At 41.2% G+C, this 22845-nt stretch overlaps 1 protein-coding gene across 2 annotated transcripts in view; it reads left to right on the top strand.

Moving 5' to 3' along the window:
• Positions 1–22845, top strand: part of map4k1 (mitogen-activated protein kinase kinase kinase kinase 1) — a 60324-nt gene that overhangs the window by 32772 nt on the left and 4707 nt on the right. For both annotated transcript variants that reach the window (XM_085183894.1, XM_085183893.1), the window contains 24 exons: positions 3520–3610; positions 3696–3760; positions 5528–5583; positions 6854–6901; positions 7390–7432; positions 7762–7834; positions 10535–10666; positions 12733–12795; positions 12994–13075; positions 13397–13513; positions 13599–13680; positions 14327–14379; positions 15598–15644; positions 15733–15777; positions 16208–16228; positions 16317–16362; positions 17241–17394; positions 17543–17643; positions 17965–18006; positions 19212–19290; positions 19383–19459; positions 20441–20501; positions 22130–22232; positions 22333–22391. In XM_085183894.1, the coding sequence (XP_085040020.1) occupies positions 3520–3610; positions 3696–3760; positions 5528–5583; positions 6854–6901; positions 7390–7432; positions 7762–7834; positions 10535–10666; positions 12733–12795; positions 12994–13075; positions 13397–13513; positions 13599–13680; positions 14327–14379; positions 15598–15644; positions 15733–15777; positions 16208–16228; positions 16317–16362; positions 17241–17394; positions 17543–17643; positions 17965–18006; positions 19212–19290; positions 19383–19459; positions 20441–20501; positions 22130–22232; positions 22333–22391 (1740 nt within the window). The remainder of the gene's footprint in view (positions 1–3519; positions 3611–3695; positions 3761–5527; positions 5584–6853; positions 6902–7389; positions 7433–7761; positions 7835–10534; positions 10667–12732; positions 12796–12993; positions 13076–13396; positions 13514–13598; positions 13681–14326; positions 14380–15597; positions 15645–15732; positions 15778–16207; positions 16229–16316; positions 16363–17240; positions 17395–17542; positions 17644–17964; positions 18007–19211; positions 19291–19382; positions 19460–20440; positions 20502–22129; positions 22233–22332; positions 22392–22845) is intronic.

The following is a 22845-nucleotide window of genomic DNA, read 5'->3' as shown; positions in this document are numbered from 1 at the left end:
AACACTTGTTTTTGATTTTAGCGCGAGGATGGAGGTCATTAAAATGTCAGTCCTACCCAGACTACTGTATCTGTTTATGTCTCTACCTATCAAAATCCCCAAATCTCAGTTCCATGACTGGGACAAACAAATATCTCGATTTATTTGGAGGGGGCGGAAACCTAGAATTAAATATAGCACATTATTAATCCATAAAGAGAAAGGCGGCTTCTCCCTTCCAAGTCTCAGAGATTACTACCTTGCTGCTCAACTCAAAATAATTATACAATGGTGTGATGACACTTATGGGGCCCGATGGAAAGACATTGAGAATATGTGTGGGGACATTCCAATACAAGCCTTGATAGGAGATCAGAAGCTGGCAACAGCCTACCAGAAAGAACTGAACCCTTTCGCATCTTTTACATTGCTTATCTGGTTTGAGTTAGTGAAAGAACTAAATCTAAGGAACCACATTCAAGTACTTAAGTGGGTGGCTTATGACTCTGAGTTTAAACCAAACCAATTGGATTTACAATTTAAGAACTGGTCACATAAAGGCATTAATGTATACTGTAAAATACTGGATAAGAATGGCCTGCAAAGTTTTCAAACATTACAAGAAAAATATGGTCTAGGAAAAAGTGATTTTTTCAGATACCTACAATTACGGCAGTATTTGTCCTCAAAAGTGACTAAAGAAATTAATACACAATCCAATGAAATAATTAATCTGATTTCACAAACATACTATAAGGGATGCAAGTCAGTTATCTCTAAACTCTACCAGGGCATATTGAAAAGTAGGGGAACTTCAACAGATTATATAAAGGGAAGATGGGAGAGAGAGTTGTCCTCAGTTATAACTTCTGAGCAATGGGACAATATGTGTGAGACTGCCATTTCAACCTCATCCTCTGCCTACTGGCGAGAATTTAGTTGGAAAAACCTGGTACGATTTTTCATAACACCAAAACAACAAACACGAGGAAATTCTTCATGCTGGAGGAGCTGTGGGGAAACTGTTGCAAACCATACCCACATATTCTGGTCGTGTCGAAAACTTTCTAAATTTTGGGAAGATGTTATATCAAAGATAGAACAGACTATAGGCTTTAAATCAAAACAACGGCCTGTCATAACATTTTATTCAGGAGACCTACCCGAAGAATTAACAAGCAATGACAAATATCTCCTGAAGATTCTTACTGCTGCTGCAAAAAAAGCAATTACTCGTAAGTGGCTCTGTACTGACCCCCCTGTTCTGGACGACTGGTTGAGCGTTGTTGAGGAGATTCATAAAATGGAAAAACTTACCTTTTTGTTAAGGCTGCAAGCTAATATTTATACCACAAGATGGGACAAGTGGTTGAAATATATCCAAAATTAGAATGTTGTTTTGTCTTGTTTTTGCTTTTGTTTTTTTAATTTAATTAATTTTTTCTTTCTCCTGTTTGTGCCTACTCACATCTATATAAACTTCTGCATGCCTCTCCTAAGCTGCTGTTACATATGTAGATGTGCTGTCAATTCATGAATATAAAGTCATGTTCTCACTGCCAGAATTGCTTTGTGGGAAAAAGCTGTGCTTTCCAGTCGACTGCTTGTTTTGTTATTGTTGTTTTTGGTTGTTTGTTGTTTTCCTTTTCTGTTGTAAAAATATGTAAAACCTTTATTAAAAACTAAGTAATAAAAAAAAAAAGAAAATATGTGGTGTCTAAATCTGGGACTCTCCGCCATTTGACCTTAGAACTGAAGAAGCTTCTCGGATGAGAGGTGAAACATCTTCTAGCAACTTAAAGAAGTCCAGACGCTTTTCTTTGCAAGCTCCATTGACTACGATAACCTGGATGACTGAGAACCTTCACAGACATGTGGTGTCTTGATAAACTGAGCAGATATTTGAGGTTTACACAGCTACATTCTTGCTTGAAAATATGTTAAACGTTTATTTTGTGACCCAGAAAGAATAATAAGAGTAATATTAAAACTAACTAGCTGCCGCCATTGTTGAAAACTGAGCAGGGCCGCGCTATGAATTCTGGGATAGGTTGGGCCATGAAGGATACACCCGACCCGTCCTTCAAATCTGGGGAAATGAAGGGCGCATTTGTCGGAGTCTTTGAATTTGGACAGTCTTCGTCGTGTCGCTGTAATGTAATCGGCCTACAAATGCGGGCACAGGAGGATGCGGTTCCAGAATTTGGACACAGCTTCTTCTTCTTCGGGGTTTAACGGCAGCTGGCATCCTCATACATGCAGTGCTGCCATCTTCTGTTTCAGTCCATTATTACACTCTTAAATCCTACTACTTATTCCTGCGTCTTTTGGGATCTTCCAAAGCTTCAAACGACGCGTCGACTATTAAATTAGTCGTTGACGATTTTGATAGTCGACGTAATCGTGACTAGTCGACTAATCGTGGCAGCGCTAACTCCAGCACTTTCATTCTTTTGATTTTCAGCCGTTCTGTTGTAGATTGAGGTCGCTCTCTTGTTGCATGACCCAATTTTGGCCGGGCTTTAGCTGTCAGACAGCTACCAATACTTTGCTATAGAAAGGAGTTCACGGTTCACTGCAAGGTGACCAAGTCATGTGGGTGTAAACAAGCCCGGATCATCAGCCCTCCACCCCCGTGTTGACAGCATGAGGTGTTTGTGCTGATGTGCTGTGGTTGGTGTTCCAAACGAAATTGTTCCACAATTGTTTTGTGGTTTGTTCAGATGCCTTTTTTTAAGGCTTTCTGTAAGAGACCTTCTGTCTAGACCTGGTACGTTTCAGTTTTTGCAGTTGCACTATGACCAGTTTAGACCACAAAGATGACATCAGTGTTTTAGCCATCTTTGCTGGGCTGTAGATGTTTTATCTCGTCTATGCACAAAGATAATAAATATTATTTCAGCAGCTTTGTGTGGTCAAAGATCTTGAATTTGTTTTTAATGCAGTGCAATTACTGCGTCCAGTCATCATTGTATTTTTATTAGGGAGGTTTAAGTTTACAAAATCGTTGGAGCAACAGTTGGAGCAAACACATAAATCACACATACAGAAGCAGGAAACTGTTAGATTCTACCAGCGACCAAAGAAGGCAGCAGTATGATCATCCTCATTATTTTCCATCAAACGGATGGAAATCATGTCTGATTAGTCTGACCTGCAAAAATGAGAGACTGATTATTTAAGTGTATCAGCTTAAGAATTTTGATTTAAATGAAAAATATTGAAAGAAAAACAGAGGGAATGATTTGCAAGAGGTTTAAAACACAAAGGTAAATGAAAACAGTACAAAAAGCAACATAAAACATGCAGAAAACAAGTCCCTTTATTTTTTATGTTGTATTTTGGTCAAAACATGATCCACCTGCAGCCAGTTTTGCACAATATAAAGGCAGATCCAGCCCCAATAGCATGACTTATAAACCAAAATGTGCTATTAGGGCTGTGAAAATACACGAAACGTGCCCTCCAACTCCACCTCTGTTTGCGTCTAATGCGGTGGTGATGATAATAAAGACGTGTCTTCTGTGTCTCACCCCACAGAGGACGATTTTTCTATCATCCAGCAGGAAATCATCATCGTAAAGAGCTGCAAGCACCGCAACATCGTGGCATATTATGGCAGCTACATTCGGTGAGATCCCTGTTTCTCGTTCCTGCCTCCCTCCTGTTTTCTTAACCTCGGAGTTAACGCACAGCTCTTCCTTTTCTGTCTGCAGAGCTAACAAACTGTGGATCTGTATGGAGTTCTGCGGCGGAGGCTCCCTCCAGGATATCTACCATGGTGAGTCACGTGACACAAGGTCGGGCTAAAGATGGAAACCAGAGCGTGATAAGATGCAAAAGTGTCTCCGACTGTCAGATAACTGATATAATCGCTGCCTGTGCAAGTGGATTTATACGGACCCAATAATCCTTTCTGTGTGGAAAAAGAGAGAGAAGAGGATCTTTTTTCCCACACCCACACTTTCATGCTTTACAAAAAAAGAATAAAAACTGCCAGCGTGAGAGTCTCGTTCACATGTGTCAGTGATTTTCCCTTTCAGTAAATGGACAGACAGCAGCTGAACAGTGAAAACTGTAAAACGTCTGAGTCTTTAACCAGCAAACACAGCCACATGAACCTTTAGTTTAAAATGAAAACAGCGTGCAGAGACTCTGTCCTTCTGGGGTTTTCTCAGCTGATGATGGAAAATTGACTGGTGCTTAGAGAATCCAGCTTTACTGGCACATTGGACCAGAAGTAGCTGGGTTTGACATTAAAAAAAAGATATTGAAATTAACTGACTACACCTGTATCTAGTAATATTTTACAATTCACTCTTAATGCTAAGAAGTGCCTTTCAACGCACCTTTTAGAAAACAACTAAAGGGTCCAGTGTCTGACCCAAAGAGCAGCATGTGGACTAGATAAGCTCCGCCTCCTGAGCCACAGCCATGGCTCATTCATCACAGAGGGCAGAGCAGAGCTGCGAGCACGAACATGATGCTTGTCTTTGTATTCTGATTACATTTATTATAAATCTGAAATACTGATAATATTTATTTGTAATGAGCAGTTGTGGCTCAGGAGCTGGAGGGCATTTCATGCTATGTTAAAAGTCACAGGTTCAATTTCTTGAATTGTCTTTGGGCACGACGTTGAACCCCCAATTCTGTGTGTGTGCAGTGAGTACAAAGCTTTTTATGGCAGAGAATAAAGAGAAGTGTGAATGGGGAAAGGTGGCTTGGCTTAAAGTCAGAGTAGAAAAGTGTTAAATATTAAGTATTAGTCTGTTTCATGCATTTATGGAAGAAACGAGCTAGAAATCAGGTTAATGGAAAGCTATTCACAATCAGTCCGACCATCATCAATGTCAGAGACACACAGACATGTACAATACTTTACATAGCATGTGATTATTTAACCAGTTATACCCAAAATATTCAACCGGAGAGTACACGAAGGTTTAGAAAACCTGTAGACATCCTGAAAGTCGCCTTTTAAAGCACTTTTAAAAAGATTAAGGGGGGCAGTTTTTTATAAATGTGAGTGTGAGGCCGCCTTAACAATAGCACAATTTATAACGGGGTTATAGCTGATTTACAACAAAAGATCCACGAGCATGAAAGCTTGAGGCTTTCAGACATCCTGCACAGGCAGCTGGGTTTATTCTGCTTCTTAACGAGGACAAATTTCTGCACGAAAGGCCAAAACAGTCCTGAATACAGAAGCACTGTGACAGCTACAGATCCACAGGTATTAACAGCGCACTGAAGTCTTTGTGCAAGCATTAAAAATCTTAAAAGGAAACGACAGTTCAGATCGTTTCCCTACACTGAGCATCGTGATATCTTTTTTTAAGATGTGTCTTTGTGCTTGTTTGTAGTGAAGCTGGTCAGAAATGTTCTGAAAACCAGAAATATCTTTTTTAAATCTGCAGCCTGAATTTAATTCAATTGAATTTAATCGTTTGAATAAAAAATGATTGCTAAATTAACCCTTTTCAGCTCTGCGATGTTCTGTGACTGTTTTGAATCTGTATGTTAAAAACTGCATCATGTTCCACAGTGACGGGTCCTCTGTCCGAGCCACAGATAGCCTACATCTGCAGGGAGATGCTACAGGTAATCACATTCTTTTAAATTTACTGTTTCCTGTTTCCTAAAAACACAGTTTGTTCCTCTTTAGTGCTGATGTGCATTTACTAAATAAAAATATTAAGTAGTCATACTTGTAAATACTTGTGTTTACTGGATTTTCTGACCATCTCATAGCAGCCTCGTATTTTCTGTTTCTCTGAGGAAAATATATGCATCGTCTGGTACGGGAGACAGCTTAGTTTGTATATGCCTGAAGCTGGCAAAACTGGCAACCCACAACATGCATAGAGAGCTTCTCCTGTTTTAATGGCAGGAGAAGCTGGAGCTCCAGGAGAAAGCTGAAAAAGTCTAGGCTGAGTTTGAACTGCTGTGAGGCATCGTGTTATTGTGTAAAGGTCATCGGCCGATTAAAGAATTAAAGAGTTGTTTGGAAAGGGAAAAAAGGGTAGTTCCAGTACTTGGATGTTCATCTAACTGTTGCAGCTAAGAAGACAAGCTGAATGAAGCCTTGTGTAAAAACAGAACAAATTAAAATAAATGATGGGAAGTCGAGCGATGTCCCAGCTGACGTGGATTACGCATAGACGTCATTTGTTCAGTCAGACCCGGTCGCGGTATGACTGCAAAAACTGCATCGCAAACGTAGAGATGCTGTCAGTCACACCAAATACAGGAAGCAAATAACTGTCAACTAATCGGGTTGTGGAATGACTGCGAGTCGACCACCACATGACATCCAACCCACATACACAGAGCAGTATGACCTCTGTTTTCACTGAGACATCAGCTGTTCAGGCCTCCCTCACAGTAACTTTTATTTTCACGAGTTTCTTGTTGTTCTAAATGTTGAGAAGAGACATCAAAATGTTTGCTGGCATCGGGTAAATTATACAGATATCCAGTTTTCACCCTTGTGGGGCCTTTGAATCATATGTTAAAGCACAAACAATGTCTCTTTGCAACCGTTGCGAGGTAGACAACGAGCTACAAAATAATTGATATAAAACAAATCGTCCCCTAAACCAGACAAACGTCACAGGTGTGTGAAATGAGTGCACAGGCTGTCTCCAAAGTGCAACACTGAAAAAGGAAACTACACTTCAGTAACTTCAGTCCTACTGTACACAGTGTGTCACCAGTCTTTTTACACAGCAGTGGTTTCGTGATGGTTAAACTAGAGCATTTAGAGGAATTTTTAATCCCGTCAGAGTCTATCAAGTGTAAATGTTATCAGGTTAAATTAAAGGCTTTTATTTTGTTGTGTGTATGTGTGTGTGTGTGTGTGTGTGTGCAGGGCCTGGAGTACCTGCATGCAGAGAGGAAAATCCACAGAGATATTAAGGTGAGCGAAATGTGATGTGAGATTTTTATTCTTTGTTTTTTGTTCCCCCCCATGTTGCTTATTTTGTGGGAGAGCACATTAGAGCTCAGCAGATGAAGCTTGCAGACTGGAAAAACTGGGTCAGTGCGGTGACAGAGAAGAAGATGTAAACAAGGCCAACGTTGTCCTTAAGATTTGGGTTCATGGTATTCCTAAAATATATTATTATTATTTTAATCGTAGCAGCTCAGTGATGTATTTTGAAAGAAAGTTCTTCATGTTAAAAAACAAACAAACAAAAGTTAGGAACTATAAACTGCATTAGTCAGAACAGACGCTATAAAAATACATTCTTAAATGAAGCTGAATGAATCTTGTGCGTGTTTTTTTTATTTCCATCCTTTGTGGGTTCAGTTAAAGATCACTGAGTGGGTAAAGAAGACTTTTTTAAATATATAGAAGAAGATGTTTTTGTGTTGATGTTTTATCTCGCCCTCTTTTCCTTTCAGGGTGCCAACATCCTCCTCAACGATCAGGGCGAGGTCAAGTTGGGTAGGTGGAAGTTTGCACTGTCTGCTTTGCACTGTACCGGCATGGTTAGCATGACTCATTCACCGCAAAAAGAGACGTTCTCACAACGGCATCTCCTCTGTCGTGTTTACTGAAGAACCAAATCATGAATTAGATCTCTGAATTTCCACCTGATTTGCTGAAAGCACAAACATGTCAGAGATTGTGCTCTTAGTTTTTGAAGCGTTTCGCAGCAACTCTGAAATAAATAACTTGGTGAGTCTCATTTTAGTCACTGAAATATATGAACACGTGTTTAATTTGTGGTTATTTTTGGCGTTTATTGATGTTTTCTCTCCTCTGTGTTGCAGCTGATTTTGGGATCTCAGCTCAGATCACGGCCACGCTCGCTCGCAGGATGTCCTTCATCGGGACGCCGTATTGGTAAGATCAAAACTCAGACGTCGTTCAGCTTTTATCCCTTTCCACTACAAAACTGATCATTTAGACCACCCACCACTTTATTAGGTACACTTTTGTAGACCTGGGTCAGAGCTGCCTTAGTTCTTCATGTCATAGATTCAACAAAGTGCTGCAAACATTCCTGAGAGTTTAATCACATAGTATCATAGCATCGCACAGTTGCAGATTGGTTGGCTGCATGTCAGTGATGATCAGGTGACTCATGAGATCAGGTCACCTGATCTGAGTACAGTGACCTAATTTGTCATGTTCGAAAAACCAGTTTACCATCAGAAGTTGGTACACTGTTATCGTTAAGAGAAATACTCAGGTAGACTGTGGTGTTTAAAGGATGCTTAGATGCTACTAAGAGGTCCACAGCATGAGCAGCAGCACCCTGGCAGGATGGGTCCCTGCGTTCACGTCGCTTATGCTAAACCCTGACCCGACCATCTGAAGTTTACAACAGAAACTGAGACTCATCAGTCCAGGCGACGTTTTTCTGATCTTCTGATGTTCAGTTTTGGTGAGCCAGTGTGAACTGTAGCTAACAACAGGAAATTCACACCTGGTGGTTGTGGTCTTCTGCTGCAGCCTATCTGCTTCTGCGTATCTTAGTTATACTTTTGTCTTCCTTCATCTCGAAGCAGCCTGCCCATTCTCTTCTGACTTCTGGCATTTTTACCCAGAGAGCTGAGGCCACTGGAAATGCTCTCATTTTTAGACCCTTCCTCTGTAAGCTCTGCAGATAGTTGTGCAGGAAAATGCTGTACAAACAGCTGTGGCACATCCAGAGTCACTTAAATCAGCGGTCCCCATCCTTTTTTGCACCACAGACCTTTATATGTCCAACAATATTTTCACGGTGTCACATGAAAATATATAAGGTGTCGCGGATAAATACAACAAAATAAAACCAGTACCGGTACCAAAAAAAAGAAGATTTATTCATAACACATGGGAACAGACCCAGGCAAAACCCTGATAAAAACCCTGAAAACCATACATTTCACACCCGAGCCTCAACTCTCGCAGCCCGGTACCAAACGATTCCGTCCGTGGCCCAAAGGTTTGGGACCACTGACTTAAATCACCTTGAACTTCAACAGGTCGTGTTAATCGTGTCTACATGCCTCAGTGCACTGAGTTGGCAAGCTGGACAGCGTGGAGTGCTACGACTTTAACTAGAGCTATTAAGCTGCATTTATAACCTGTATGAGTACAACAGCACAGGTATTTGTTATTACATGATCTACAAACATCATCAAGGACAGCTTCCATCCTGGTGCATCAGCACAAAGACCCACAGGCTCAAGAATAGTTTCTTCACAAAAGCCCGAAACACCCTGAACTCACACATGCACTGACAACACACCCCCAACCCAAGGTCTTCCCTCTATACACAGACTCACAACTACCACCACCACTGTGCAATACTTAATTTACATGCAATAACCCAGACTGTAAATATTTAACACAATTCTTTCTTCACAATTTGTATATTTGTACATTTTCTATTTTTTGAATAATGTTCATATGTATATAGCGCTGCAGAACTTTGCACCTCACCCCCCTTTCTTTTCCCACATGTCTGCACTGAGTAGGAGATGCTCTGTATGTCATTGTGCATGTGTATAATGACAATAAAAGGCATTCTATTCTATTCTAATTAGTGCTGAGTAACGGGCTAATAAAGTACCACAGTTTCATTTGCTAACACTAAAGCACAAACCTCTTGGATGGTCTGTACAACACAGTAAGTTATATTATTATTCAGGTCACTGCATTAGAAAAGCAACAGCACAAACATGGCGACGAGATTCAGTTAGGTGACCAATTAGGTGAGGTAAAGCCTGGCCAACAGTGACTGGCTACAGGTGACTCATTTGGGACACCTGTCAAGCAGCCAAGGAGCCACACTGATCACACCGCTGCCTGTAAAGCAAAATGTGTTTCTGTCTGCAGAGGCACAGCTTTTTGCACCGGGTTGTGAACATGTTCATCTATGAGGACCGGCTCGCTTTTGGAACCAGCCTTCAGTGGCCGTTAGAGGAACTGCATGGCCGTGCACGCGCTTCATTTCTCAGCCGCTGCTCAAGTCCGATCGAGAATGTAAACCGGTGACGATTAATTGTTAATTGATTTACTGATTTTCGAGTTAGTCTCGCTGCGCCGTTTCCGCTCCTCTCTGCTTTCCGACCGCTCTGAGCTCTCGGTCTAACGTTCCATTAAAAGGCGCTACAGCTTGTGGCTGGCCACACTGCGTCACTGCACAGCGTACGGCATATATCGCTGACATTTCTTCATGCTGCTTTAGCCAAGAATCTTTTATACCGTTTGCCCTTTATAACGCTGCAGTGTTCTTGGATGATTTAATGTTGTTTTTATGCCGTGTGGGTGTTCTGACCTCGTGGTAATGGCAGTTACTAATTACATAGGCAACTTCTAACAACCGCAAACACCCACCTGTGTACCCATGTGGTTCACTAGACCCACACGTCAAACGTCTGGAGCCGCAAGACACTTCACTAATTATTTTGGTAGATATTCTCATTAAGCGTGCAGTGTAAGCCTGACACAGTCACAGTCTGTCTGTATCAACCTAACTGTCCCGCCTTCTTCCCCCTCTTTGTTTTGTATTTGTGTTAAAAACACTTGCTGCTGTATCCCTCCTGTCCTCAGGATGGCCCCAGAGGTCGCAGCTGTGGAGATTAAAGGCGGGTACAATGAACTTTGTGACATTTGGTCTGTGGGCATCACAGCCATCGAGCTGGCAGAGCTGCAGCCTCCAATGTTTGATGTCCACCCACTGAGGTAAACGCACACCGAAAGACACGACTCACATGCCCGAGCACGTGTACACTGCTGTACCCACACACAGACACACTATGAGGCCTTGCAGCCTCCATCTTTAATTTATTTAACCACATCAAGGATGTTTCCTGTTGCTAGCATAACAATATTTCAGGTCAGTGCTGGAGATGTTTATATTTCACACAGGAAGTCCCTTTCCTGACTCCCTGATCTGTGAGCAGAATAGGAATTTGAGACGTTATTCCGATTATTCCATCACGGGTCCGATTGATTCTGCTGACTCTGTCCTTTATTTAATTTAAGGGCAATGCAGTTTCCATCACATTATTGCTTCTTTAATACTCTTTATTTTATTTTCCTATAACTAACCTCGGTTTTCACCTGATGCACATGTTTGTATGTAAAGGTCAGTTCATGCAAATTATGCTCTTCTGCACTTACAGCTGAGGCCTTAAAACGTTGCCGTCATCTTGCCTGCTTAACCAGATCTTTGAAGAGACGCTTCTGCAGAGGCAATATTTTTTCCATTTACTATCGACAGCGTTAGATATCTGATCTTATTTCATCCTGAAGGCTGAGCCCTCGTTCTGCTGGCAAACTCGAGTTACCGGCATCGTTTCAGCCTGACTTTGAGAGAATATTTCTAACAGGGAAAAGTTGTGAAGTCACCAGAAGTCTCTGAATTTCAAACCTTCTGATGCTGCAAGTACCGAGGTTATCATAGTGTACTAAAATCACGTGTAAAAGACCTTTAGCAGATGTCCACATCGATAACTCAAATTAAAACAAAAGCTAGAGTTTAAAAAAAAAATCAAACCACAATATTACTGAAAATAAACTTGAATTAAATTAAAATATAGAAATGTCCTCAGTTTTGGTCACATTTAACAGCCCGGCCTGACGAGGCTTCGGTGTTTGCTGAGACTTAAATGTCACCGAGAGTCTGCTGCCGTGTTTCTGCTGTGATGCTTCTTCTGAACTTCTCAGATTTCACCTTTGTGTTATTATAATGTGTGTTGTGTATTTTACAAATACACAACACACATTATAATAAGAAAAGGATTTAAACTAGCAACAAAAACTAACACAAAGTGAAACTAACTGAAATTAAACTATGTTCATTAAAAAAATTCAAAACTAAATGGAAATAAATATTAATCACGCTCATTAGACGGAGAGGAAATCCTTCACTATGAGCTGCTTCTGAACCTCAGACTCAGTAGAGCTCACACAAACAGTCCAACACCGCAGAAAAAGACTCTGTGTATGTTTAATGTCACGTTTTGAAACAGACGCCTTCACATGTTTCTCATTGTTCTTAAAGATTAAGGCCAAATATCTCTTGTCATTGTGGGTAAGAAACAGTTTTCAGAGAACAATTTAATCGGTGAGAACTTCACCAGAAGCAATATTGTTGCAGGCTTTAAAAAAAAAAAGAAGAGGAGGCTGTCTGCATGTCTGCTGCAGGTTCCTGCAAAGCAGAGGAAGCTGAAAAAGTCCAAGTTGAAAGGAAGTCGCTGGTGTTAAAGATAAAGCATGGTGCTTTTTTTTTTTGTTAAGGCGAGTGAGAGATGTGAAGTCATCGAGTCAAATCACTAGACCGGTTCACGTCTCATCATCGTGGGTTTGTAGTCGTATCATCACGCGGTCGTATCAGTCACATCTTACAGGTTTCTCACAGAGCTCACCGCTTACCTGCAGTCAGAGCGTATCAAAAAATATTCCATAAAAGACGCACCGAGGATTTCACGCATTGAGCTGTTATCTTGTTGCAATCGCACGCGTGTGCAATAAAAATGCTCTGCAGGTCTTTCTCAAGATGTCTGGAAACATGCGTGCACGTGACACACGTCGCCACTCACCTCAAATGTTTCCCCTCGGTACATCGGCATGCATGTGGACACACAGCCAAGCGTGCTGCGTGCGCATGCTGACATTCATAGAAAACATCGAGTGTTTCCACCACCCACATGTACCTGGTTACTCACACACCCTCAGCTGACTCAAACAAACACACCATAAGTCATTCTGTGCATTTTAATGCTGTGCTCTGCTTCTTCCTGTAGAGTGCTGTTTCTCATGTCCAAGAGCGGCTACCAGCCTCCTAAATTGAAGGACAAGTCAAAATGGTAACTAAAAGCCTGCAGCACTACTGAAACATGCATTATATGTAATCAGCTCGTCATCATCAGTTGCAGCCTTGAATCGTTGTATGCTAAACAATATATTAACATAACATAAGCTCTGCCTGTCAGATAACATTATAAATACTGCGTGTGCAGCGAGTGTTGTATTTTCTTGACCTTGCACATGTCTCCCGTCTTCAGGTCATCCAATTTTTATAACTTTGTGAAGGCCATGCTGGTGAGGAACCCCAAGAAGAGGCCAAGCGCCACCAAGATGCTCACAGTCAGTAGCGCTCACTCTCGCATGATTGTCTTTGGGTTCATTTTGGGTTATTTCTGCATCAGGCTGATCACACGATGTCTACGGCGCCTTAAAAAGTCTCAAAACATACAATGTGGTGTGGAAGATGCCACAACACACTAGCTTTACACCCTTTACACATGCAAATGAGCCCCTCCCTCTTGATTTTTCCATCACACAACCATGATTACTTCCTGTGTCATACGTGGTTAGACCTGGTGCAGGTTTCAAACCATGAAGAATCGCCTGCTTTCTTACTTTTCTGCTAGCCTGTCCTGATGTCGGTCTCTCTGCTCTCTGCAGCACACCTTTCTGACCCATCAGTGCCTGAACCAGGAGCTGACCCTGGACCTGCTGGAGAAGTACCGACACCCTGAGAAACTGAAGAGCTGCCTGGTCACAGACGATGAAGAGATGGAGGTCAGACTGATGAAGCTCTCCGTCTGTGTGGCGGTCCCTGCCTCGGATGTTTTGGGGTTAATCGTATGTTTTGCTGTGATTTAAGGTGATTGTTCCTGGATCGTTAAGGAGAATCCAGTCCATCAACAAACACAACAGAGCGGGAAGAACCAACTCTGACATAAGCTGTAAGAAAACAAATATATTTCACTTTGAAATATTTTATTTTATCGTTTGTTCCCAAGTATTCCCTTCCAAGTATCATTTCCTCTTTGGTAAACAAAGAAACACATGTGCACATTTACAACTCACAAGAAGTACATTGCTGGGTATGTTATACTGTGCATAGAAAAGCAAGAGCAGTCCAAGACTCAGCACCTCCACCAAGGCGGAAAATTCCCCCCACACTGCATTAACTGTGTCTCTGGATCCAGATTAGGTTTAAATTTCCCTGAGAATATCAACATGAGATGCCTGGATTCTTCCTGTTCTTATCATTCTGTGTCTTTATGAAGATATGACACCATATGTCCATTTTCCACAAATCTCAAAAGAGTCAAGAATCCTTCCAAAAGTGTCATCATGCAGATTTGGATCAAAACTTAACCTCCTCTAAGTTGGACCTCTGATAAAAAGTTCCCACAGATCCTGAAACACTTCTTTGGCCGACGTGTGAATGTTTGTGCTTCTCATAGTTTAATTTTCTTGGCCTTTGCCTTGTTAGCGGTGGTCACAGAGTGTTTCACTGATCCTCTGTGTCGGTCCTGTTGCTTGATGATGTTTAAGTTTCTTTGTGGGGGGAAAAAAATTCTTGTGTTTTTTGTTTTTGCCCAGTGAATCAGATCTACACTCAGAGGCCCACGAAGACCGACTCACCGACTGTAACTGTGAGTTTATATTAGAGGGCACACGTGCATTATATGTAGGGCTGCTCGATTATGGCAAAAATGATAATCATGATTATTTTCACTGAAATTGAGATCTCGATTATTTGACGATATTTATTTAACAATAACAATTATTGAATAATGACTTTAAAGATTGTCAAAAAATAATATAAAATAGTGTGCAAATACTGATAACAGTGCAAATGTTTGCAATATAAAAAATAAATGAAAAATGTAAACATCCATGTTTAGTGAACTTTGCAGTGTTGCTCTGTGGTGCAGCTACGACACTGTAGCAAAGTTTACACACTATGTCTACTTGATCCACGTCTGACTCCGCGAACCCATAATGTTTCCACACCACTGAAGGTTTTTTTTTACCTCTCTTTTCAACCAACAGCAGTCACTCTCCTCTCCAAATAACTTCTGCTTAGCTTTCCGAGCTTCCCTCGGGTCCTCTTAATCAGCGGTCCCCAACCCCCGGGCCTCGGACCGGTACCGGTCCGTGAGTCGTTTGGTACCGGGCCGCGAGAGTTGAGGCTCAGGTGTGAAATGTGTGGTTTTCAGGGTTTTTATCGGTTTTCAGCGTTATTTTGTTATCGTTTTTATCGTTTACTCGGTTTTCCTGGGTCTTTTCACGTGTGTTATGAATAAATCTTCTTTTTTTGGTACTAGTTTCATTTTGTTGTATTTATCTGCGACACCTTAAAGGCCGGTCCGTGAAAATATTGTCAGGCATAAACCGGTCCGTGGCGCAAAAAAGGTTGGAGACCGCTGCTCTTGTGTTGTGACACGTGTTCGAAATGCAGAGAGGTGCGCTCGATTTGCCACACGGAGCAGTGCGAGAGTAAAGCACAAGGGAGGGGCTAATAATCGGCTCAGTCATTTTTAATGATCATTGAAAGCCCAGATCGTAATCGTGATTAAAATTCGATTAATTGAGCAGCCCTAATTATATGTGCTGAATATGCATGCATACAACTTCTACATCCATGTGTACATTGTTAAAAACATACTTTATATGTATTTATATAAAGATCTTTCAGTTACAAGGAGAACTGATCATTTACACCTGGAGAAGAGGCAGAATGTTGTTCATATAATCTGTATTCATCCCAGTGAACTGAACATGTTTCCCATTTTAGCTCCTGGTTTTTGCACATCTGGACGTTTGCACACTTTCTAATCTGGTTTTGGGTCTGTTTTTTGTTGTTACAGTTAAGGCCATCGATGGGATCGAGTGACAGCAGCAAGAGCCCACCAGGGTATGCAGATCGCACATCAGTCCCACAGTCACATTAAAGCCAGTATGTTATTAAAATGTTGCACCTGTCTGCTCTTTTCCTGTTGCAGGGACCAGGACTCAGAATCAGACGACGACTATGATGATGTGGACATGTAAGAAACATCACAGTTTCCTAAGTGAGAAAGAACAGACTGTTGTTTGCCTGCGTCTCCACTGCAGAGAAGACTGCAAAGAGCTTTTTACATTAGTCTGAGGTAGAGACAGATGGACTTCAGTGGACAGATTATTGTCTGTGTGACGGCCGGTACAAACAGTCGTATCTTCCTCCAGGTCATGTGGGAAAAATTAGATTTTCGGCCGTTCGTCACCCAGTGTAGGTTGCAGGACTTTCACAAGTTTGCTGTGGTTGTCTTCTCTCACTTTAACCAATTAGCACCAATAATCTCAGTACGTACTTCTGTATATCTCAAAAACAACCATATTTCAGCGGAGGTGGACCAAAAAGCCGTGTTTGTCTCTGTATGCAGTAATCCGTGATTTCAGTGAATTGCATTGACACTGTCTCTGTTTGTCTGTCCTCAGCCCGACGATACAGCCTCCTGGGTAAGCCCAGTAAACACACGCATATTAATGTGAAGTTTATTCCCATCATTAACGCAGTAGACTGAACCGACACTCTCTCTGCCGACAGGTTCATAATGCCGCCTGATGAAACGCCGCCTCCTCTTCCTCCAAAGGTGATTATTAAGGCTTGCTGTTTGTTGTTTGTTTAACATGCAATTTCTGCTAAAGAGTTATTTTGTTTATTTATTCTTACATGTTAGAATAAATACTAGGTCGAAATGCTGATTATTAATACCAGCCTTTTATCTTTTCAAAATTAAAGCCATTACATCGTTTTTATTTTGTAAATTTTATCTTAGGAGGAAATTTAAAAGCCTGACAGGATTAAAAACAAACCCTGACAGATAGACAGCGCTGTGTGGAGATGTATGCAGTCAGAGTTTTGTTTCATGACTCAGTTCTCGGTTCTCTTTGGACCTCTAGCACAGTTGTAAGTTATTTAGTGGTCTGTTGAACTTGCTCTGAGGCGCTCTCTGGCTTTTCTGTGTCTTTGTCTAAACACAGAGTGATATTTTAAAGTGGATCTATTATACTTGTCCTTTTTCTGTCTAAACACATTGTTACAGGCTGCTTTAAATATTCTGTTTCAGACAGTTTTTTCTATTCTTGGCTCTGTTTGATGTCACAGAATGTCCTTGACATGATTATATTGGGCACAGACTCCAACCACCTACCCTTCAAATCATCTGTTTGCGAGCGGCAGCTAATCAAAAGAAAGTTATCTTAAGGGGGGAGGGCCTAAAGCAGCTTGTTTCTGACAGAGGCTGAACTGATGCTGCACCAAGTGTCAGATAAATAAGGATTATTTTGATCATGCAAAGCTACTTTTATATAGCCAAAAGAATATAGACATGGAAGCTGGCATAAGAGATCTCCCTTTAAAATATTATGATTCAAAGATGAAAACTGCAGAAAACGCTCATCAGTCATTTTACCAAAAGTCTTTTGTGCCTGATTTGTTTTTTGGGTTTTTTTTTTTTCTTTTGTGCAGCCCAAACAACGAACCAGCTCAGAGGAAAGCATGGCGGCAGAAGACGATCGAACAAGAAAGCTGACCTCTCTGTGCGCCCCCACCCCGCTCATAAGGACGTCCAGCGGGACACACGTCCGGCCCACACCACAACCACGAACTACACGACACTCAGGTGATCGTCAAATGTGCTGCAGTGTTTCTGCACAAGTCACCTGCTCAGCCAACTGAGCTGTAGCAGCAAGATGTTAATATCGAAGCATATTTTATATGACGTGCAAATTATCAGTCCATTTTCTTATTATTCTGTGTGTGTGTTCCAGACCCTGCATCCTTACCTCTCCAGTTTAATGACCCCCCACCGGACCTCCTTCCTCCTGAACTTCCCCCTAAAGGCATACGCAGACGGCAGCCAACAACAAAGGTAAGGCGAGGGGAAGATGACATTTCTTTTGCGCTTTCAAACAGTGTAACATTGTGCCCGTCCACTTCTTAGAATAACTGTGTCCAGAACACAGAAATAATGTCCAGATCAGAACAAACGACCGTTTTTGAGGAAGCAGAGATAAAGTTCAGTGACAGCCTGGCAGAAGATGATTTTTCTGACAGTCGTGGAGGAAACTGAGCCGCACATCTTCCCATTTCCCTATTCCCAGTTATCCACATCTTCTCTGCTGCCTCGCAGTGCGACTGCATCCTGACACAGTTATCGTCATCATCATCATATTTTTCTTTCTGTTTGCAGGATCATCCTGAGTGTGCCAGCCCCGTCCTGAAGAAACCTCCTGTGAGTTTCTCCTCCCTGCACATCAGCTCTTTGCTGAGCGTCTCAGATTTTTGATGTTTTAAGTTGATGTTTTAAGTTGATGTTTCAAGCGAAGCGATGAACGGCATAAATTCATCGGTGGAATTTTAATCTTGCAATTTTATAGACGAGTGTTAAAAATCAAAGGGGCCTTTTTATGTGTTTCCTTAGTTCCTGTCATATATACATACGTGTTACTTTGGCAGATGTTTCTATTAAATATGCCCACAGTTGTAAAAAACGAGTTTGGCTTACTTGCAAGTATGTCCCTGTGAGGCAAACGCTCAGGTTTCAGATAGTTCTCGCTGGTCCTGCTCTGTATGACATCACAGACACACAAAAGGTATTCGAATCTTCTGTTTAACTAAATGCAGCCAATCAGAAATCCGAATAAAGACACAGGAACTCTTCAGCTGAAGGGGATGCCACCTCCTTGTGGCTTGAATGGTTAGGCACACTTGGGACATCATATTGTGAGAATGCAGTGATGTGTGCAGCGCCCCACCCAGCCCTTTCTGTTCTTTGCCTTTTATTGTTTATTCCTCACAGTTTAAGGCAAAGTGAGAAAAGGAGAAGCAGAAAGCAGGGGGGTCACTCCCAGCAAGCCTGAATATTTTTTTGAAATCAGCATCGATTTTCATTTCAAAATGGTGCAGAATTCCTGGGCCTAAAAGGCTGCATCAAAGCCACCAGGATATGCTAAATAAGGGTTATTTTGAGCTGTGAATCATGCAAAGTGACTCTAGAGAAAGCCCAAGAATTAAATACAAATAAGCAAAATATACCCTGTTAAAAGAATTTAATAAAAATAATATATGAAACAAATAGCAAGCATGGAAAATAAAACTGTTCAAAATGTGTGCGTCATCACATCCATGTAAAGTCCACATAAACTATAGTTTACTTTAGAGATGAAATGTTTTAAGGCTTCTACATAGAGTAATAACATTTAAAGGTGAAGTAAAACTCATTTGGGTCTTATTCCACAGCTGCTTTTGCTTTCCTTCTCTAAATGTCACTCCTCTGTGATCCTGTGACCTTTAACGCTGAAGGAGTAACCATTCGGTGGGCGTGTTGTAGGTGTTTGTTTTGTAAGATTCTTTCAGTGGTTTGAAATCATGTCTACTGCAGAGAGGACAGCGTGAATAATTGAATGCCTTTCCCTCCCTCGCTCTCTTTTTCTGCAGGTCTACTTTAAAAAGATCTTTCACGGCTGTCCTCTTAAAATAAACTGCTCCACGACCTGGGAGAACCCCACCTCTAAAGGTTGTATGACAGAAAGACGAGGTCAGAAAATTCTCCACTTTGCCACCTTAAACTTCTGTCTGACCTGCCTGTGCTTGCTGTCCCTCCCTCAGACCAGCATCTGATCCTGGGGGCAGAGGAAGGGATCTACACCCTGAACCTCAACGGCTCTGAGGCCACGATGGAGCTGGTAAGCCATTTATCTACTTTAACGAAGTTTTCAAAAAAGGCAAAAAGACTCAAGTGAGCCTAAAAGAGACTGTTGGGTTTGGTTTAGTTGCTATTGTCGTTTCAGCCTGATTGTCCTCCTTGAGTAGTCATGCAGAGGCTGCGCTACAGAGCAGGCTTTGGGGCTCAGCAGATTAACCTCAGGGCTTTATGGGGTTTTTATGAGGTTTTATCTATAGTGGTTCCCTCCTTACTCGGGTAATTCCCCACCGTACCTTGTGCTGCATACCTGACCAGTGCAGGAGATTAACAGGTATAAAATGTACCAGCCAGTTCTCTGGTAATCAGTGTCTGGTGGATCAGTGCAAAGATAGTAAAAGGTCTAAGTCAAAGGAGCTTGCAAAGAAAAGCGTCTGGACTTCTTTAAGTTGCTTGAATACGTTTCACACAGTTCAAGAACTGAAAAAGCTTCTCGGATGGGAGGTGAAACGTCTTCAAGCAACTTAAAGAAGTCCAGACGCTTTTCTTTGCAAGCTCCTTTGACTACGATGACCTGGAAGACTGAGTTCACAGACATAAAAGGTCTAAGGTTTTAAAAACTTTCCTTCCCAAACAAGCTCCATATAGATTCTTAATAACTTTATTCTTTGCGCTTTTGCTTTCTGGCTTTGAATTTTCGGTTTAAGTTCTCTTGTTGTGAACATTAATATGAACTCCCAGCCTTCAAAGTATTCAGATACAGCGTCTGTGACTAAAGAAGGACAAATATTGCTGAATGGGCAAAAAGTAGAACCTTGTTTAAATCACTGCATCATGTGTGTGGGTGTGTTACCATTATTATCCTCATTAATGTGGTATTTCAGTTAGTTCCTTCCTTCTGCACTGAGTTAAATTAATCACACTTTATCAAAAAGGCTTTTCCGTAAGTGGCCTGAATATAAAAAAGCTGACAAGCTATTACATAAATAAATGAATGAATGAATTGTTCTTCTTTCTCTTCCAGTTGTATCCTGGGAAGTGTACCTGGGTGTACACCAGTAACAACGTCCTCATGTCTGTATCAGGTAAAGCAGATCCTCATTTAGCTGGTTGTCTGTAACAAGACTCACACTTGTTGCTGGAAGTGGACCTCATTGCTCATCATTGCAAGATTTTCAGGGCCGAGCACAATAATCTCAGTTTTATCTGAATTTAGAAGCTGAAAGTTAGCGGCCATCCAGGTTTTTATGTCTTTAAGACATTCCTGCAGTTTAACTAATTGGTGTGTGTTATCTGGCTTCATGGATAGTTAAAGCTGGGTGTCGTCTGCATAGCAGTGAAAATGTATGCTATGCCTTCTAATGATGCTGCCTAAAGGAAGCATGTATAATGTAAAAAGAACTGGTCCTAGCACTGAACCCTGTGGAACTCCATAATTTAGTCTATTAGATAGAGATGATACAAACCACTGCAGCACAGTAACTGTAATACCTACAGCGTGCTCTAATCACTGTGAACTCTTAAAATAAACCAATTCAATCTGTTAGCTGTTTTACAACTACTCTTTCAATAATTTTGAGATAAAAGGAAGGTTTGTGATTGGCCTGTGATTAGCTGGGTCAAGTGATGGCTTTTTAAGTAACGTTTTAACTACCACCAGCTTGAAGGCCTGCGTACATAGCTGATTAATAGAGATAGGTTTATCATATTTAAGATTGAAGCATTAATTAATGGCAGGACTTCTTTGAGGAGTCTTGTAGGAATGGGATCTAAAAGATGAGGATGAATGACTCCTCAGCTGTGGGTCTCCAGCTGTATGTGTGCACAGCAGAGTACAGTCAAGGCTTTATGCTTCAGTCACACAGGCCTAGAGACCAGTTTGTAACGACTCTGGGGATTACCAGTCACTAGGAAAAAATGCATATTCCTCCACTGCTTGGCCAGTGGTGGCTGGAGCGTGCTGGCAGTTGCTAGAGTGCTACACCAAAACATCCTTAGTTGGTAACAGCTTGCTGCTGTCACCTGCAGTATGCATGGAAGATGCCAACCTGTCTGCAAACACTTGCTAACTGTTCACCCAGTGGTTGTTAAACTTGAGAAAAACTGCAAAGCAAAAATTTGTTTTCAATACATTTTGAAAAGTATTTGATATGTCAGCCATGTTTAACATGAATATCTGATATTGTAACAGCATACGTGTCAGAAAATATGGAAAAGGTGTAATGGGTCCACTTTAAAGAACACATTAGGAAGCTGCTGGTAGACCCGCGGACATGCTTTAATTAAATGGGTCAAAGGACCTTTGATTACATTAAAACCTCTGAATGTTTTCATTAATTGTTTTTACCTTCTCTCTTTGCCTCTTTGTTCAGTGTTATTAGAACTGGTTTGGTCTGTTTAGTTAAACATGTCCAGTCTAAAACTGTCTAAATCTGAATTAAAATAAGATTTTTTTATTCTTTTTTCTTCACCGACTGTCCTGTCAGACTCAATTTTATCTCTTTATTTTTTAATTTTACACTTTTACCTGATGCTTTGTCCCTTTGATGTCTCATGTATTTAACGCGATTGTTGGTAAAAGTTACCAGACAAATAAGTGAGCATTGCTGTGACTTTGTGCATTTAGTGGATTTGATCTCAGGTCTGGTGATGTCGGAGTCTGTAAACAGTTTGCAGATCAGTTCGTGAACTGTGTCTGATTTTGTGTTTGCAGGTAAATCGTCGCAGCTTCACTCCCACATGCTGAAGGAGCTGCACGAACAGGCGCGCAAAGACCAGAGGATGAGCGCCTTACCAACTCACAGACTGTTGCCTAGGTAACAACCACACGAAGTTTCTCTGCAGTTAATTTTCAGTCGTGATTGAAAGATCCGCTCGTGCCATTTAAACGCTGATTCTCTGCATTTTTGTGTTTAGAAAATGTGCGGTGACGTCTAAAATACCCGACACCAAAGGCTGCAGGACCTGCTCAGTCGGTGAGAACAGATTCTGTTCAGGCGTAGTTCGATACTTGGTTTTGTGTCAGAGTTTCTATTTCACTTCTCTACATCCCCTAAAGGGGAAACACCACAGGGGAAGAGTGTAAAACATGAAACTACAGCAGCTAAATTATTAAATCAGAGAAATTGTGATAGGTTTTCTTAAAGTCTGTCTAAATGTAAAACTGGAAAATGCTGCTGATGTGAAGATTTCAGTCTTAAAACTTCTTTTAAAGTTCTCTTCAGTAGAATTCTTTACATCAAACCTCTGCAGGTGATTACTTTAGTTTAGTTTTACTAAGTTTTTTTTAACATTTTCAGTTTGGAAATAAGCTGTTATCTCATTAGAAATGCTAATCTGAACTCTTTGGTCACTGTGTTAGGTAGGCCTGTTCAACTTCTGATTCATGAAGCTATCTATTCAGTGTGAGGGATTAGAAATATATCGACA

This window comes from Neolamprologus multifasciatus, chromosome 14 (assembly GCF_963576455.1).
Source record: "Neolamprologus multifasciatus chromosome 14, fNeoMul1.2, whole genome shotgun sequence".
NCBI lineage: Eukaryota > Metazoa > Chordata > Actinopteri > Cichliformes > Cichlidae > Neolamprologus > Neolamprologus multifasciatus.
Note: the sequence above shows the minus strand (reverse complement) of the source record. Positions and strands in the feature narration are given on the sequence as shown.